The sequence below is a fragment of the Microtus oregoni genome, unplaced genomic scaffold (genome assembly GCF_018167655.1).
Source record: "Microtus oregoni isolate MIOR12 unplaced genomic scaffold, Mior012 000028F_ref0000031, whole genome shotgun sequence".
NCBI classification, from domain to species: domain Eukaryota; kingdom Metazoa; phylum Chordata; class Mammalia; order Rodentia; family Cricetidae; genus Microtus; species Microtus oregoni.
The window spans coordinates 26,346,176-26,362,507 of NW_024543087.1; the positions used below are offsets into that span (position 1 = coordinate 26,346,176).

The 16,332-nt window shown below is 45.2% G+C and overlaps 1 protein-coding gene across 2 annotated transcripts in view; it reads left to right on the forward strand.

The window, feature by feature from the left end:
• Nucleotides 1–16,332, forward strand: part of Clstn2 (calsyntenin 2) — a 580,398-nt gene that overhangs the window by 523,285 nt on the left and 40,781 nt on the right. For both annotated transcript variants that reach the window (XM_041676753.1, XM_041676754.1), the window contains exon 9: nt 14,479–14,641. In XM_041676753.1, coding sequence (XP_041532687.1) covers nt 14,479–14,641 — 163 coding nt within the window. The remainder of the gene's footprint in view (nt 1–14,478; nt 14,642–16,332) is intronic.

The window sequence follows — 16,332 nt, forward strand, 5'->3', positions numbered from 1 at the left end:
TCATTAATGGTAATCCCAGCACAGAGAGGGGACTCCCACATCACTAAGCCTCGCTCCACCAGGATCTTTGAACCATCACACAACATGTGAAGAAGAATCACTGCAGATGTCCCCATCGGGGCACCTGGGGCCAGAAAATTGAAATGGCTTGTCTTCAGCCACACAGCCCTTAACTGTTCTCAAACCCCTGTTCTTTAGAGGGTGTGTCTCAATGTTAACCCTTTGACCACATTGAAGGGTAGTAGGAAACCAATCCAGAAAACTCAGTAGATGGACAGGAGCATTGTGAACAGTGGTTTCCACATCGTAGAGAGCCCCCTTTGCATGACCCACAGACAGATTTCTGTCTAGACTCCATAGAAGAAAGGACTGTTTTCACGTTTAACAGTAGGTGTCTGATCCCTTTCTGGGCCTAAGCTGTATGGCGCGTCAGGCCTCCTCTTTGTGTTGGCTGCTGTAAAGTTCCCAACCAATCTTCTGTTCCCGCTGTGAAAGTGTGTCAGTACTATCAACATACATGTAGGACAGAGCCGCGTACACTTCCTCCAAAGGTTCTTCTAGCTCTGTGTCTTAAATAAAATCTCAAAATTGTACAGGATAGCAAGTCTTTGAAATCCCTAATACCAACAATTTTTCCTGAATTATGAACATAGGATGAATTTTTTCACACTAACATAAATAATTAATAATGATTATGTCAAGAGAAAAGCTGTTTAGAAAAACTGAATTACCTGGTTTACTTCATCTGCAGGTAACTCAACTCCCACCAACTGGGACTCAGCTATGTAATTGGATGGGGAAACCTGATTTATGTGGTTATGGGTTTGGGCTATAAAAAATGTCTGAGTGCATGCACACACGCACAAACACACACTCCTGACTCTGATACTATGTGTCTTCCGTATCAGTCCAATCTAGAGTGATAATGGTGTCTGCTGTCTTCAGGGGCTTTTGCACCTGATTCTGTGGAGTCCAGGTTTGCTTTTTTAACTGGATGACTCACAGCCTTTCCTACTGACAGCAGCAGAAGCAATGTGCCTTTCTGGAACTCAGTGGCAAGGTGACTTTTAATTTTCTCATGTCTTCAGGGTCCCCAATGTGCAATTACTTTAATTGGACCTAGTAATTAGATGGTCAGCCAAGGGCATGGACTTGGGCATTTTTTTTCTTTCTTTCTTTTGTTTTCTGGGCTGAGAACTATAATCCAAGCAACAAAAGCTCAGCTGGTCCCAGGCAAGGCACCAGATGCTTGGAGAACAGTTGAAGATGCTGGAAGCTGATCTTCATGCCAGGAATCTCCACCCACTGGCAGAGCCACCCTTGGTGTGGGAAGTGGATAGTAGAACCTAACATGTCTTTGAGTGTTTCTCATTAACCTACAGAAAACTAAAGTTCTCACTGAGGGGCAAGCAAAGTTAGAAGTTAAGGTGCTTTGTAGGTGGCCAGGGAGCTCGTACCAGAGGGTCCCATGCCTCAGCACAAAGATTTGGAGTCAGCATCCGGGATGCTGACCCCAAATGTCTCCTTAGTCACCCACAAGGGCTGACACAGGCATTTCATCTAACTGAATATCAGAAACTGGTCCAAACAGCAGCTTTACTCATTATTGGGGATTCTAAAAAATATCTAGTAACCAAGGAAACAAGTGATAGATACAATATATACAGCTATATATGACTACTGAAGAAAAGCATGTTAGAAAATCAACGATACTCTCAGAATATCTGTGTGAGAAAGAGAGACTTCCCATTTACCAGGCCAGTCCTGGCACTGAGTCAAAGAAAATCATTCAAGCCAACCCTAAAACCACTCAAGTGGTGACCCTAAACCAGGATCATCATGCCAAAGGGAAATGCTCCTGGCTCAATACTGCACCCTCTCTCTTCCATGCCTGCCTTATATGACCCGTACAGTGTTGTTACTGTTGATTTGATTTCCATGTTTGCAAAGTCAGCCAAGAAATAGCATTAGGATTCAGGAAAGCTGGGCTCGGGTTGCAGCCTACCCACCCCCAAGCCGCTTCAGACAGAATCCTTGAACTTTTAACATTCTTGGTTTTTGCTTTGTAGAATACTTGCAGTACTCACTCATCCTCCTGGGGAGACTGGGAAGGAAGGGGGAAGTATTGTGGAACACTTTGAAAATAATAAAGTAGACCTCGTTAATGGAAAAACCATTAGTTTTGTTGCCATTAATGATGGTTGTTAAGGATCTATTATTAACACAAATTGATGTTAAATCTAGTGAGGAATGAAGTGGATGTAAATACATAAATAATATCTAAATGAACGGGTTTGGATGCAGTCATTAAAATAACCAACCTTGCTGCTCTTGCTCTAGGTCCCCCAGTGAAGGGAAGAACCCCAGGGCTAGGGGACGGCTGATGCAGCTATTGAGACCCCAGCTTTCACTTGTCATACCTGCACCAGGGCACCCCATCTCCAGTCATTTCAATCTTCCCCCTCCTCAGCCTGCCGCTTGTTCTCTCTTGCTCTCCTGTGTATCTGATGTTAGGACGAATGCCATCCCATGGCTTCCTGCTCAGGCTGAGAGTTCCATGGAGGAATGGATGATTGCAGGAGCAGGTCCAGTCACTATGATATTTTTTGGAGATCGCTGGCTCCCATGACAAGGATAAAAACTCAGTGTCTGTCTTCCAGCAGACTTGTGGAGGCTCCTCTCCCCTGCCTGGAGTGAAGTTTGATGTGGAAGGCAAGACACCAACAAACTAAGACATAGGGCTTGAGTAAAACACTCAAAGGACTTCTACTGTCCCCACAGCTCAGTGTCTAATTCCTCCTGACATGCAAGAATCTTATACAGACACCCTTCAAGTTCATCCCCAATAAATGGCTGAGGTTTTGTTTGCTTTTGAGGGTATGTCCACCATCCAAGAGCAGAAGTCGTCAATGTCCAGTACCTACAAATCTCCCAGAACTCTGGTAGGTTGGAAGATTATGCTTCAGAAGGTCAGGGTCTGGGCTGAGCTGTGTCCCTAACAAGCTCTCAGGTGACACTAGCTCTACTCTGCTCTTGAGTGTTGGCACCTCTGCTTTGCTTTTCCTGCCATGGTGGATGGTGCGTTTGAATGTAGCTCATCTCCTTGAACTTCTCTCTGCACAAAGCCCTGCTTGTGGGGGCATAAGGAACACACACAAAAAGCCGTGACAATAAAGCCATAGGCCCTGAGACCTCCCCAGCCTTGTGCAGAAGTCCTTAAAATCTGCTTGCTGAAGAGTGTAGCTTGTCCCAGAGCCAGGATAAAAGAGCCACTTCTGTGGAAGTGGAGATGCATTTGCGTCTGCATTTCTTGCCATCCACAACCAGACTGAAGCTTGGAACCGTCCCAAGCTTTCCCTCCAGTGGGCACTCATGGAGTCTCTGCTGAGTGGTCCATGGGAAGCCGAGCAGGGAAGCAAACAGGTATCTTACCAGAAAGGGGGATCTGGGCATGCTGGAATTGCTTTCACTTTTCATTTTGTTTTGCTTTTATTTAGGTGGCTAAATGGGCTAAATTTTAACCAGTTTTTCAGAGCTTTTTACGAGCTCAAAACCCAGATGTGAAAATTCCACTTGGTAAATATTCATAATACCGAAAGGAGTCTGCGCTCAAGCTTTTGGATGTTATCATGGGTTTTCACCTGCAGCTCTTCCCCCAAAGAGTTCTACAGATTTCCCCAAAGTTAATGGCTTGATTGATTCTTTAGAGTAAATACCCAATTTTTTTGCTGTGGTATTCCAAGCCCAGGCAATTGGTTATCAAGCCTTCGTTGGAAAAGTAGTTATGGGACGCAAGCCAGCCTCCAGGAAAATGGCTCTACAGGGGGACAGGTGATCCAGCAGTGGCAGCATGACTCTGCTTGTCTGGAGTGAGCATTGGTGTGATGATCACAGCATCGCCCTGGGTCCCACCAGAGCAAGATTGGTTTAGGAAGCACTCTGTGCTAGGAACTCACAGAGCATCCGTGCATGTGTTCTAGTCTCTGCTGCTACTTGCACAGACAGGCCTACACTCCTGTGACTGGCCAGGTCCCAGGGCCACCAGCGAAGGAAGTCTCCTGTGAGCTCTGACATGCGGGCCATGCCTTACACCGACAGGTGCCATGTCTTTAAAAGTGGAAACACTTCAAATATTTCAATTCTACATCTCTTCACTTCTTCTGGGCATAGATTTTTTTTTTATTTGAATTATTCAGGGAACTTTTTTTTTCAGCAGGCTAAGATATGAAATATGTCAACAAAATTACAATTATGTTTCTCTAAAGCTATCCACTGAGGTTTTCTCTTTTCTTTTTAACTTGCAAGGATTCCACCCTTCATCACTTACAGATAGACTAGATGAGTGGAGAGCCAACCTCAGAACTCAGAGTAGCAAAATGATAAATTAATCTCTTTTCAAATACATGACCAAACTCCCCGCTTGTTTAACATTATGGGATTCCCATCTGACACCTGACAGACTTAGTCTCTTTGCCAAGAAATACCTTTTAAAACCCAGGCCTGAAGACAAAGAAAGAGGAGTCCTGGGGTCCATCCTGCCAGGAACAGCATGAGCCAGCTGTGCTACACTGAGATCACTGCCAGCCTCTGGGCCACAGAAGGGCTGGGTGTACCCTGAGAACCCTCCACCTGCTGCTCTGTGCTTTCTACAAACATCCCCTTCTCTAGGGGTGAGGGACATCACTGAGAGCGCCCTGACGTTCATCTGTGCAAGAAGGAACAAAGGGAGAAATTAAGGATGGAACGAAACATTTTTATACCAGAGCATTATTTTCATCTCTGCCGGACCAGGGCTTCCCCCTATAAAGTTCCTAAGAAGCTGGGGGGTGTATTGGAGATAACCCACATTTCTGTGCAGTTCCCTCTAAACAGGCTGCCTTGGACCCCTGGGGCCCTAAGTCCCACCCTAGTTTCTCTTTGAAAAGACCACAGACAGATTTAATTCTTTAGTTTCCTAAGGGCTCTGTGCCCAGTAACAGAATAACACCCTTATGAGGGACATGAGCGTTCTTATCCACCCACCCATCTCTGCCTCCCCTTGTGTGATCAGTAGTTACAGAGAACCTACCTGCTACCTGGAGGAGGTTCAAGGTGCTATAGAAATTCATAAGAGATATGGAGGACACAGTGCTTGTCCTCATGGACCTCAAGGGCACTTCCACTGTGCCTAGTTCAAACTAAGATGGACTGGGAGAATAAAATACAGATTGGATTACAAAGAGTTAGTAGAGAAACCAAATGTAAACTATCTTAATTTTTAACACGTTGAATTGATAAGTGAGTAGATAATATCATTTTGATATAGCTATAAAAGGATGCAAATTTCCATGTGTGCCTTGGATGTGGAGCAGAGTCTGACACAGGCTGGTGCTGTGGAAGTGGTCAATACAGTGCAGAGAGGAGTGGGGATAGGTGCGCTCTTCTTAGACTGCGAGAGCAGAGAGCTCATGCTCATGTAAGCTGTGTAGGCCCATGCGTGGGGGAAGGGATGCATAGCCATGGTGACACTGCCTTTTATTAGCCCCTGAATTTTAATAAACATAAAGAGGTGCCAGACTCCAGATGAACAGACATTGAGGAGAAGACCCAATCTACCTTCTCTAGTCTGGGTCTCATAGGGCTTCTGTGGCTATAGCTAACGATGTAAACCCCTACACACATGCCCACCAAGTACTTGGTCCTTTGTTTAGAAGCCCCTGTGCCTGCTGGGGCCTCTCTACCCTCTGCTTAGATGAGCAGAAGTAGTCAATGCTACTTGTTCAGTCTTCCTGTGTGTGGTGGACCTGGGAAGTCTGCAGGCTCGTGGAGGAAGAAGATCCCATACCCTGTCCTCCACACTATCCTAGCACGACACCCTTTCCGCACAGCCCCTGTTTGAAAGCATAATCTGCTGTGCTGTGCACAGTTGATCCTGCTCGGGATAAGAACATCCATCCATGGAGAAAGGGTCCCTTTCCTAACTTTCAAATTTAAACACGTGCTTTCTAACCTGGTAAAATATGGAATTCACTTGGCGCATTTAAGCTTACAACCTCCAGCAGGCACACGGGGCCCCTGAGGCTCTGAATCTGTGCCCCAGGGTCCTGACAGATGTCGCCTGGCTTTGGAAATTCATGAGGAAATATCCTCGGGGGAAGTCAGCGGCTTATACTAGAGACAAAGTCTGAAAGAGGAAGAAAGTGTGACCAACCAAGGACAGACATTTGTCTTGGGGTAGTCAGTGGCAGGAAGAAAATGTGAACCCCAGATTCTGATGATGGGGAGAGGGGACAAGGGCATGTAATTCCTTGTCACATCCTCCGAACCAGGAAGTGTTAAAACATAGTGGAAAATACAATAAACATGTGTTGGGGAAGATGAATTTTGCAGCAGTCTTCTGGGAATTTTTATTACAAGCGCCTCGTAAGAAATAAAACAAGTAAGGTTCTATAACTGTTACTTTTTCATTGCTATGAAAAAAAAAGTCTAGACAAGAGCAACTTAAAGAGGCAAGGGTTTCTTTTGGCTCTTGGTTTGAGAGCTGAGCCCGTCCCAGCAGGGGAGGTGTGCTGGCCGCTCTCGCTGTGGTAGCTGGGGCATGAGCCAATGTAGCTGTAATCAGCAAGCACTGAGAGATAAATGCTGGTGCTCCGCTCGCTTTCCCCCTTTAATGTAGTCCGGAACCCTGGACTATGGTATCGCCAACATTCAGAGTGGGTCTTCCTCCTCAGCTAAACCTCTCTAGACAGATCCACACAGACAGGTCCAGGGGTACAGCTCCTAGCTGATTCTAAATGCAGTCACGCTCACAGAGATTACCCTACCCTACCCTGCATCTCTAAGCAGAGGTTTTCAAATGTAGCAGCTCCAGTACGGCCTGCAGGCTTGCACAACAGCCTGCCAAGCCCCACCCTGGAGCCTCTGCTTTGTTAAAAGTGAGTGTCAGCGGCCAGGACCCAGGGAAGTCTGCATTCCTAACAACTTCTGCAGAGATGCATGAGCACCGCACCATGCTTTAGGAATCCTGCTGAAAACAGCCTGCTGAGCTGTACTCTATGAAGGTTTCCAAAGAGCATCTGCGTGGTCCATCTTGCAAGGCAACATCTTATAAACTTTCAGTTGGGAACCAAAGCCTAAAAGGATCACCGAAGGACATTTTCCTGAGTGATGGCAAAGGGGACCCTCATGGCTCCTGGCTGGAGGGCACCAGGAAGGCCCAGTTCTAAGAGTCACTGGCTGTGACCTCTGACTCCTAACCTACTCCATTAATTTTTCCTTCACGGGGTTCTGATAGATTTATAGAGAAGCCCCAAGCTGGGTGAGGGGAAATCTTTTAATTAGAGGAGTCACTAACTGTACTGGGATCTTTATTGCATAAAAACTGGTAACTGAAATCACAGAAAGCTGAAAATGAGCATCATCCAGGGGTAGGGAAGGGAAATCTAATTAGAATCCTTCAAAGGCACTGCTTTACTCTAAATCATGAAGGAATGAGTGAATGAATGAAGCAATGAACCAGCTGACTATGTAGAGAGAAAGTAGAGCATCATGCCACAGCTCCAAAGTGCCAGGGTGCAGACACACCACCAGCGTCTAAGAAAGGACTAGTATGCTTTTCTGTCCCTGTGGAGTAGCTGAAATCCTGCATATTGAGCAATTCTTGATTTATATGCTCCAAACACAAGTTGCAAGGGCAATTTTCAGGATTGTTTTGGGGATTTGCCCAAATGTTACTCAAACAAATTCCAAACAGGGATGGCCTCTTGGACATGGGCCGCTGGCTTTATCTCCTGTTCCCAGCAGTCCTGAGTCAGCTCTCTGGGCTTTCTGATGTAAGGCCCAGTGGGTAGCATCTGAGCTGTCATGGTCACCTCCACAGGAAGCACACTGGCTCAGAAGTGCAGGTGACCTCCTTAAAAGATCTTAAATGGATTAGCAAGAAGAGTGACACTCTTGTCTTGGCAGGATAGAGATGCTACATAATCACATCGGGATTCCAGCTTCCTGATCCTATTTTCTTCATTCCCATCTATGCTTAACGTATTTGAAGTTGTCTTTCCAAGGGCCCTATGGACTTCATTTCTGAGCTTGGAGCTTCCATTCTGTGTCAGCTATCCTCACCTAGACCCTGATACCCATGCATAGAGCAAGTCTAAGACATAAGGCACTAGGCTGGCTTCCACCCTTCAGCCTTGGTCAGCAGCCGTATTTGTCCTGGGATCCAGGCTTCAAGCAGTCCCCTATGTGTATGCGCCACCTTCATGCAACTAACCCAGCTCAAGCTCTCTTTTTGCAGAGGGACAAGGACCTAAATGCTGGTTCTTCTCCCCAAGGGCCTTTGTAGCTCCCGGTGATGGGTGAGGCTCAGCCCTCTGCCACCCTTAGTCTCAATTCTCACCTCTAATCCTTCGTGCTTGATGTCAGAAGAGTTCTCTTTCCATAGATCTTAGCCTTGCTCTTTATTTTACTGTTGCTGGTTTACCCAGCATCTCAGTGTATTTTGGAAAAGAAAAGACTAGAAATAAGTGCTGAGCATTGTAGGTCCTTTACTAAATGCACATAACCCCACGAGTGATACTGTTATCATCATTCTCACTTAACCAATGTGGCAGCAAAGAATTGGAAAGATTTTTCTCCCCAAGTTCAGAACAGAAATCCTAAGAAATTAATATAGAATGTGCGATATTCAGCCAGTTACCCCAGAACCCCAGACTCAGTTACATGGACTCTCTCCTCATCCCTCATTTCACTTCCTTGTCCATCTCCTTTTGTGGCTTGGACAAGCCCCAGAGAAACCCGGTCATTCTAACCAACCCACATTTATACCATTGGACAGACCTCTTTGTTGCTCAAACATCTCCACCTTACTGTCTGTACCAGGTCTGCCTTCTCAGTCAGCGATCCCTCTCTCTACCTCTTGGCAAGTGCTGAGGAGGAGTGGGGTGCTGAGTGGCAGAGGGGAGAGAGAACAAGACAGAAGCATCAGAGCAAGACATTAAAATAACCTGTGGGAGCCGTGCCGGCAGGGGTGCCTTAGATGACAGATCACGAGACAGGAGCCCAGAGGGCATGTTTAGGCTAGTGTGGGAGGGGAGCACTGCTGAGCCCAGTTCGGGACATGGTGAATCTGCAGTTCCTGAAGAATCTCCAGCTGAGGTTGCTCAGGGATAATGTGGCTTGTGAGCCCACTGTCCAGCTGCTAAGGATCTGCTTGAGGCTCTGGTGTGATCAGTGTAATGCACGAACACTGCCATTGTGTGAAAAGAAAGGACAGGAAGTGGAACATGGAAGCCCAAAGCCCATGCTGGCCCGAGTGTCACCTCCAACTCCCAAGAAGTTTACAAGCTCCACCTTGGGATAGGAAGCCTTGTCATTTCTTTCCTTCTCTTTTCCCTAGAGCAAATTTGAACCTCCTTCTTTAACAGGGGCTTGGATAGCCTAAGTAGGAATGTGGAAAGCTGTTTGCAAATGGAGCGTGTTCCCAAACTGATTGTTATAAACATCACCCCTGCCCCAGCCCAGAGACCTCCAGACTTCCTGTTGCCTGCACACAAAAGGCAGTTTAGGTCCTCAGTCCTCCAGCCCTGGAGGATGCTTGCAGCCTGTCTTGCATTCCTCACCTCTCCTGAACATCTATCTACCCAAATCTGCATCTGTGTCTCCTGTTTCCCATCTTCCTAATATATCACACCCCACATACACACCACACTACACACACACACACACATACACACACCCATATACACACCACACTACACACACACATACACACGCCACATACACATACATAGACACCACACACACACACACACCCATATACACACCACACTACACACACACATACACACGCCACATACACATACATACACACACCACACACACACACACACAGCATTTATTTACACACACACACACACACAGACACACAACACACATAGCATATACTTACCTTGCACAGACCTAGAATAACTATGAACTCCAGGTTGTGAGAAGCCTGTCATCAACGCCTCGGTTGAACTAGAAGCTGCAGCTAGGTTTGGGGGTGGTTCTTCACAAAATACGCTATGCTTTTTGCACGTCTCTACAGAAAGAAATGACTGAAAGAATTAGACGCCATATGCTGCCAAACCGGTGCCTCCAACAGTGGGAAAAATGAGCGATTAAAGAACTAAGAGGTTTCTGCTTCATTTGCTTGAGATTTATTCTACCTTCCATGCCCAGTGAAACCTCCACAGTCTGCAGCACTCACCCTCAATTCCACTCTCTCCCAGCTGGAAAGATCTCTCCATTCTTTCTCTGGAGCCTCCAAGTGCTCGGCACCTGACTTACAACATTCATTTAAATCCCCATTCCATTTGAATATTTTTGTATGCAGTCCCCTCACTCCTCCCCCTCCCCACACTGCCCCCCTCCCCATTTGACTGAAACTCAGGAAGGCAGAGAATCTATCTCCTGAGCTCTGCTGTCTCTCACAACCTCAATAGATACAGGAATTGACACAGTGCTTGACAGATCAGTGTGTCACATGCTGAAGAACTGTGTTGAAAAACACCCAACTTAAAGGGGAAACTAAGTCAGAGTTTCCAACATGGATGTGGTATTTGAATCAGGCGGTCAGCAGCTGGGAAGAGAAACGGCCAGAGTTGTGCCCTGCCTTGGCGTGGGTCTCTGAATCTCTGGCCTCTTTTTTACTCACCTTCTAAAGAGCATCCATGGCCACCTACCATAATCCCATCTGAGAAGGAGGTGGAGAAGGAGGTGGCTTTGTCTAGGTCATGCCTTGGGCATCCACTCAGGGGCACCATGGGACGGGTGTCAAGCTAGTTAGCATTGCCAGTGATTCACAAGAAGCTAAGAACTAAAGTTCATCTCTCCCCCAAGGAAAGGTCACTTTGCCTACTTGCCTTGTCTTGGTTGACCTATGTAGCAAGACTTCTACTTTGCTGCCTCCTGGCTCTGTCATTTTTCAATTACAATTTGTCCCTGCCACTCTAGCCACGGGTCAATGTGGGTCTCTTCCTGATCATAGATCCACATTTATGAAACTCTAATTAGGCATTTCCTTCACTGCTGACATAGCTCATCGGGACAGGTCTGCAGCCGTAAGCGAGGTATGAACCAGAAGACTGTTTGGATACCCAATTAAGAGCTCATGCGTGCAGCTCTGCTCATCCCTCTGCTCCTCACATCTGTGGTAGCTCTGTTTTGATTTGGGAACGCATGACCCGTACCTCTATTGTGATTCATTACAGAAATGAGACAAGATGTGTTCCTCCATAAACTTCTGGGATATTCCCTCCTTTTTAAAATTTTTTTTGTACTTAATGTGGCAACAATACATACAGGAATCTTTTCACAATCTCTGGGTAAAAGAATAAAGAGTTATAATCTTTAGCTGGAAAAATATCCCTGTATGTATCAAGAACCTTAAAATAACTATGATATTTGAGCCGTTTAATATCCTTTCAGGAATCTTTTCTAAGGATATGTTCAGAAATGCAGAAAAATATTTATGCTCAAGAAATTGATTATAGCACCATTTGTAATCATTGTTATAAAATTAATATGATGAGAGAATATATATATATATATTTCCAATGGCATTTTCTATTTATACAAAAACTGTAAATAGAAATATATGTACCCTTCTCCAAGGTTGAAAATGTGTTAAAGGCATATTCTTGAAGACTGCTTAGAGCCTTGGATATGCTAATGAGGGTGGGAAAGCCTCTTCACCTCCACCATGAGACTTAGCTCAGGACACAGGCTCCCTGTATCATGAGAGGTGTCGTAGCTGCCTATCAATGAAGCACAAGGCAACAAAACTATAGGAAAAGTCTCTAGGAAAAGCTACCATCCTGGGAAGGGCTCTGATGCTCTTAGGGTATGAAATGGTTCTTACTTCTCCTAGAAATATTTTCCTATGAAAAGGCTGAATGTTGAGAAATCGAGCCAGGGGACATTCCACTTCATCTGCAGCAGTCACAGGGTGTGATATGATTGGCTGAGGCACGTGGGATCGACCTGCATGTTGACAGAGAGGATGAATGCCGTGAGGGTAGTGACGGGACCCAGGACAGAGCTATCCCTGTTAGCTTACTTTCCATGGAAGAGGAAATGTGTGCAGGAATACTTTGCTGTCACCCTGGACCTAGCCAGAGCTTCCAGATACTTCTTGAAATACCTCCAGGATGTGAACCATTTTCTAGGTCTCTTCTGCTGCCTGGCTATCCTTGACTCCAGCTCCACACACAGGCTGCACTGAGGTCCCTTGAGTTGGGAGCTTCATTCAGACACTCCCCTTCCAACAACCCTAAACTCAGAGTTCCTGCTGTGTTCCACCACTATAACCTGGAGCTACCCCCTCTAGTCACAGGCTCACCCCAATATCTCTACATTCAGATATGGTCTCATCAATAAGGTGGAGAGGGTAAACTGAGTCAGGGACTCTCACTGAATTCAACAAGACATTGGAGTGACCCTCGTGGACCCTTCCTGCTTGAACCTCCTACTACAGTCCCTAAAATATTCATCAGGCTTTATCAGACTAATAGGCTTCAAAAGAAGTAATTTTCTGAGATATGAGAAGGGACAATATAAAAAGAACATTAAGGAAGAAATTCTTATTCCAAAATGAAAGGGAAAAGATCATTTAGCATCCCTGTTGGTGTTATCTATTCATGAGAAACAGCACATTTAATCCAGTGCGGGATGGAGGGAGGACTTTGATGCCCTCACCTTGGGGTCCCCTTCATGCAGAACTCATCAGCCTCTCCTGCCATCTGTGACAGGGGTGATGGAGAGAAAATGATACAGATGAGAGACACTTCAGAGGATTCCACGGGGTGCAGAGGAGACTGAACACAAAGGAGAGCCCAGGCTTGCACAGAGGGAGGGGACCACTATTCTTCAGTCTGGCTGCCTTTTCTGTCTCCTGCCTTCCTCCCCACATTTTTGTTATAAATTGTACAGTGTGAGTCTGGTCTCTTGGGTCAGAAAATGTGACTCCTACTGTATCAGTTACTTTTACATCACTGTAACCAAATGCCTAAGAGGAGGGGAGAAAACTACTTCTGCTCATTGTTTCGGAGATGTCAGTCCATCATAGCAAAGAGGGAAAGGCAGAGCCGGGCCATCCTTGGTAGTCAAGAAACACAAGAAATGTGTGGAGTGAGATACAGTTCCAAGGATGCCTTCCTAGTAACCTCTTCCTCCAACTAGGTCCCACATACCTAGTTTTCGCCACCTCCTAGTAATATAGCCATATAATGAATCCATTAAGGGATTAATTAATTCATTAGGTCAGAGCCATATGGAGGCAATCATCCCTGGAAAGGTCTTCACAGACATGCCAGAGGTGTAGCTCGCTGATTCTCTATGGGTTTCTCAGCCCAGTGAGGATGACAGTCACACCACCCTCTCCCAACATTCTACAAGTGCCCTGAGAAAGAACAGGACCCTGAGTGTGGCAGGCTGTGAAGACATAGTTAAAAGTAACTAGTCCTCAGTACAGGTAAAAGGTTACATCTGTGGCTCTTTGCTTCCCCGGGTGCCCCAAGGTGAAGGAAGGCAGAATCCTGCTAAGAAGTCTGTCTCCCTTGGAATTTTTCCTTGAATTAGAAGGGCCAGGCTACACTAGGTTCTCTGATGAGCCCTAAGCAGTGGATTAGGGGCTCTGATTCCTCAGGGTTCCTGCTTCTTCCCCCTCTAACTCTGAATTCGAACCACTCTGCTGTTCTCTTCTTTCCCTGTCCTTTCTTCTCTCCTCGTTTATCTCAATCTCTAGCTTTACTTTCATTGAAGCACTATTCTTTGTACAGCTCCATCTATCCCAGAACTTAGAAAAATGCATTCACCTGCACCTTGTCCATTGAAGACACTCCTACGTGTCCATCAAAAATAGTGGTGATTGTGTGAACAAGATGTTCTTTCTGCCTGTTGTCAAATGCAGTCTGTCTGCCCTTTGTGGCTAAAGGTTCTGCATGCATGAATCCACCCAACTGAGGAATGGCTCCCATATTGAATATAAGTAGGCTTTTCCTTTTCTTGTTGTTAGTCCCTAATCAATACAGCTGAGCAATTATTTAAAGAATTTACTCACATTGGAAATTTTAAGTTATCTGGAGTTTATTTAACATATGCAGGAGGATTTGCATATGTTAACTGCAAATGCAACATCATTTTCTACCAAAAAAAAACTTGAACATCTGCAGATTTTAAAATCAGTTTGGTTCCTGGAGCTGATTATGCAAACTCTAAAGGGTGGCTGTACTCAGCCAATGACTGGGTCCATTTGTATTTCTTCTTTTTATTGTGTTTGATAACCTCAGTGTGTGATATATGTCAAAATTATGTTCTTTAAGTCTTTGGGGTAATAATTTCTGACCCCAAAACATCTTCTTCTACTTTCAAAATGAGATTTTAAAAGGTTGCTTGATGTCACGTTGTAGATCCAATTTTAAGTGTTACTTCTCTGTGTGTGTTCTTTCTCCCCATTAGATTTGTGACAAAGAGTGGCATTACTATGTCATCAATGTGGAGTTTCCTGTGGTCACCCTATACATGGATGGAGCAACATATGAACCATACCTGGTGACCAATGACTGGCCCATTCATCCATCTCATATAGCCATGCAACTTACTGTCGGCGCCTGTTGGCAAGGTAACCCTAAGTGGAGCCCTCTTTCAACTCTGTGTGCTGTCCATGGGAGATATTGTTAGAGAATAAAGAAAAGATAACATGAAAGCTAGCCAGAATAAAAGTTGCTAGTTCTTTACTAACAAAACAGTACTCAGAAAAGTAAGCATTAATCCAGACACTAGCTCTAAGTAACAATGGAGCGCCAGGCTTGAGAATGGATTTTTATTTTAGCTCAACCAAGACAAGTTCATGGATGCCTCTGAGTTACTGAGGCTGTTTTATTATTCTGGGATATTAACTGGTTCCACACAGTGGCTGCATATATGAAAGGGTTGAATATAGAATCTCTAATCAAAATTGTCAATTATCTCAAGGTTGCTTAGAAACCAAGGATCTCATTGTCACTCAAGTGTCCAAACCCCTGGCATCTGCATGCTCGGGGCTATGAGAAGCAAACTGTCCACAAGCCACGCAGTCATAGGGGCCATTCTCGAGGTACGCTCAGTGCTCAGTACTGACCCTTGCCTCAGCCCTGTCCCTCACCTCTTAGGACAGAGGCCCTCGGGCAATGCCACCCATGGAGAAGTCCATTTCTTCTAGTTTCTGTTTTCTTGAGTACTGGGGATTCTCTGAAGCCCACTGAGGGCAACTAGAGGGGAAGGAGGATGTTCCCAAGTAGACAGACAGCACTCTGAGGTAAGACCCAACCTTGTGTTGATTGAATCTGTGAACGCCTCCAAGATTGTAATCTGTGAACCACTCAGTGGTGAGGGGAGAGGTGCTGTTAATGAAACCATCCCACAGTAGTTTCAAGAAATTGATTCCCACATCTCACATGGACACCAAAGCCTTGCTCAAGCCCAGTTAAGATGACATTGTTCCTACATATAACCCCACACAATAGGTGATGTTTTTCATCGGGACCACCAACTCACCAATAAATGACATACAGACTTATTATTAATTATAAATGCTTGGCCGATAGCTTAGGTGTATTACTAACTAGCTCTTACACCTTAAATTAACCTATATTTTTAATCAACATTCTACCACATGGCAGTTTCTTTTATCAGCATGACAAGTTCATCTTGCTTTTTCTCTCCACATCCTGGAGACTCTGCCCTTCTTCATCCCCGTGCTCTCTTTTTCCCTCTCTGTGAGTCTCACTAACCTCTTCCTGCCTAGATATTGACCATTAGCTCTTTACTAAACCAATGACAGCAACACATCTTCACAGTGTACAAAAAGACTATCCCATAACGCTGTACAATCTCCTGTATACTTCGTTTTCTTGACTATTTATATCCCATAATGCAAGATAAATACTCTACAAATAGTACATATACCACATTGTTTAGTCATTTTAAATGCCTGTAAATATGAAGTGCAGACACAAGTTTTAAAGATATATTTTTGAGCCACCTGAAGAACCTGTGGGTATCAGAAGCCAACCATATAACAATTTGCTCTCTGTGGATCAGTTGACACAGGAGTGACTTAGGGGAGTCACAGGTGTCTGTGGATAAAGAGTGGTTTGGGAGCAGCTTCATGGGACAAATATGGAAAGAGGAGTATATAGTATACACTCTGAGCTTTGGGAAGCAAAAGCCAGGGAGTAGACACAGATCCGTGAAAAATAAAAATAGATGTTCTTGAGCTGAGGCTACCCATGTCATGTGTGACATCTTTCACCCAAGGGTGACAAGCCTTGT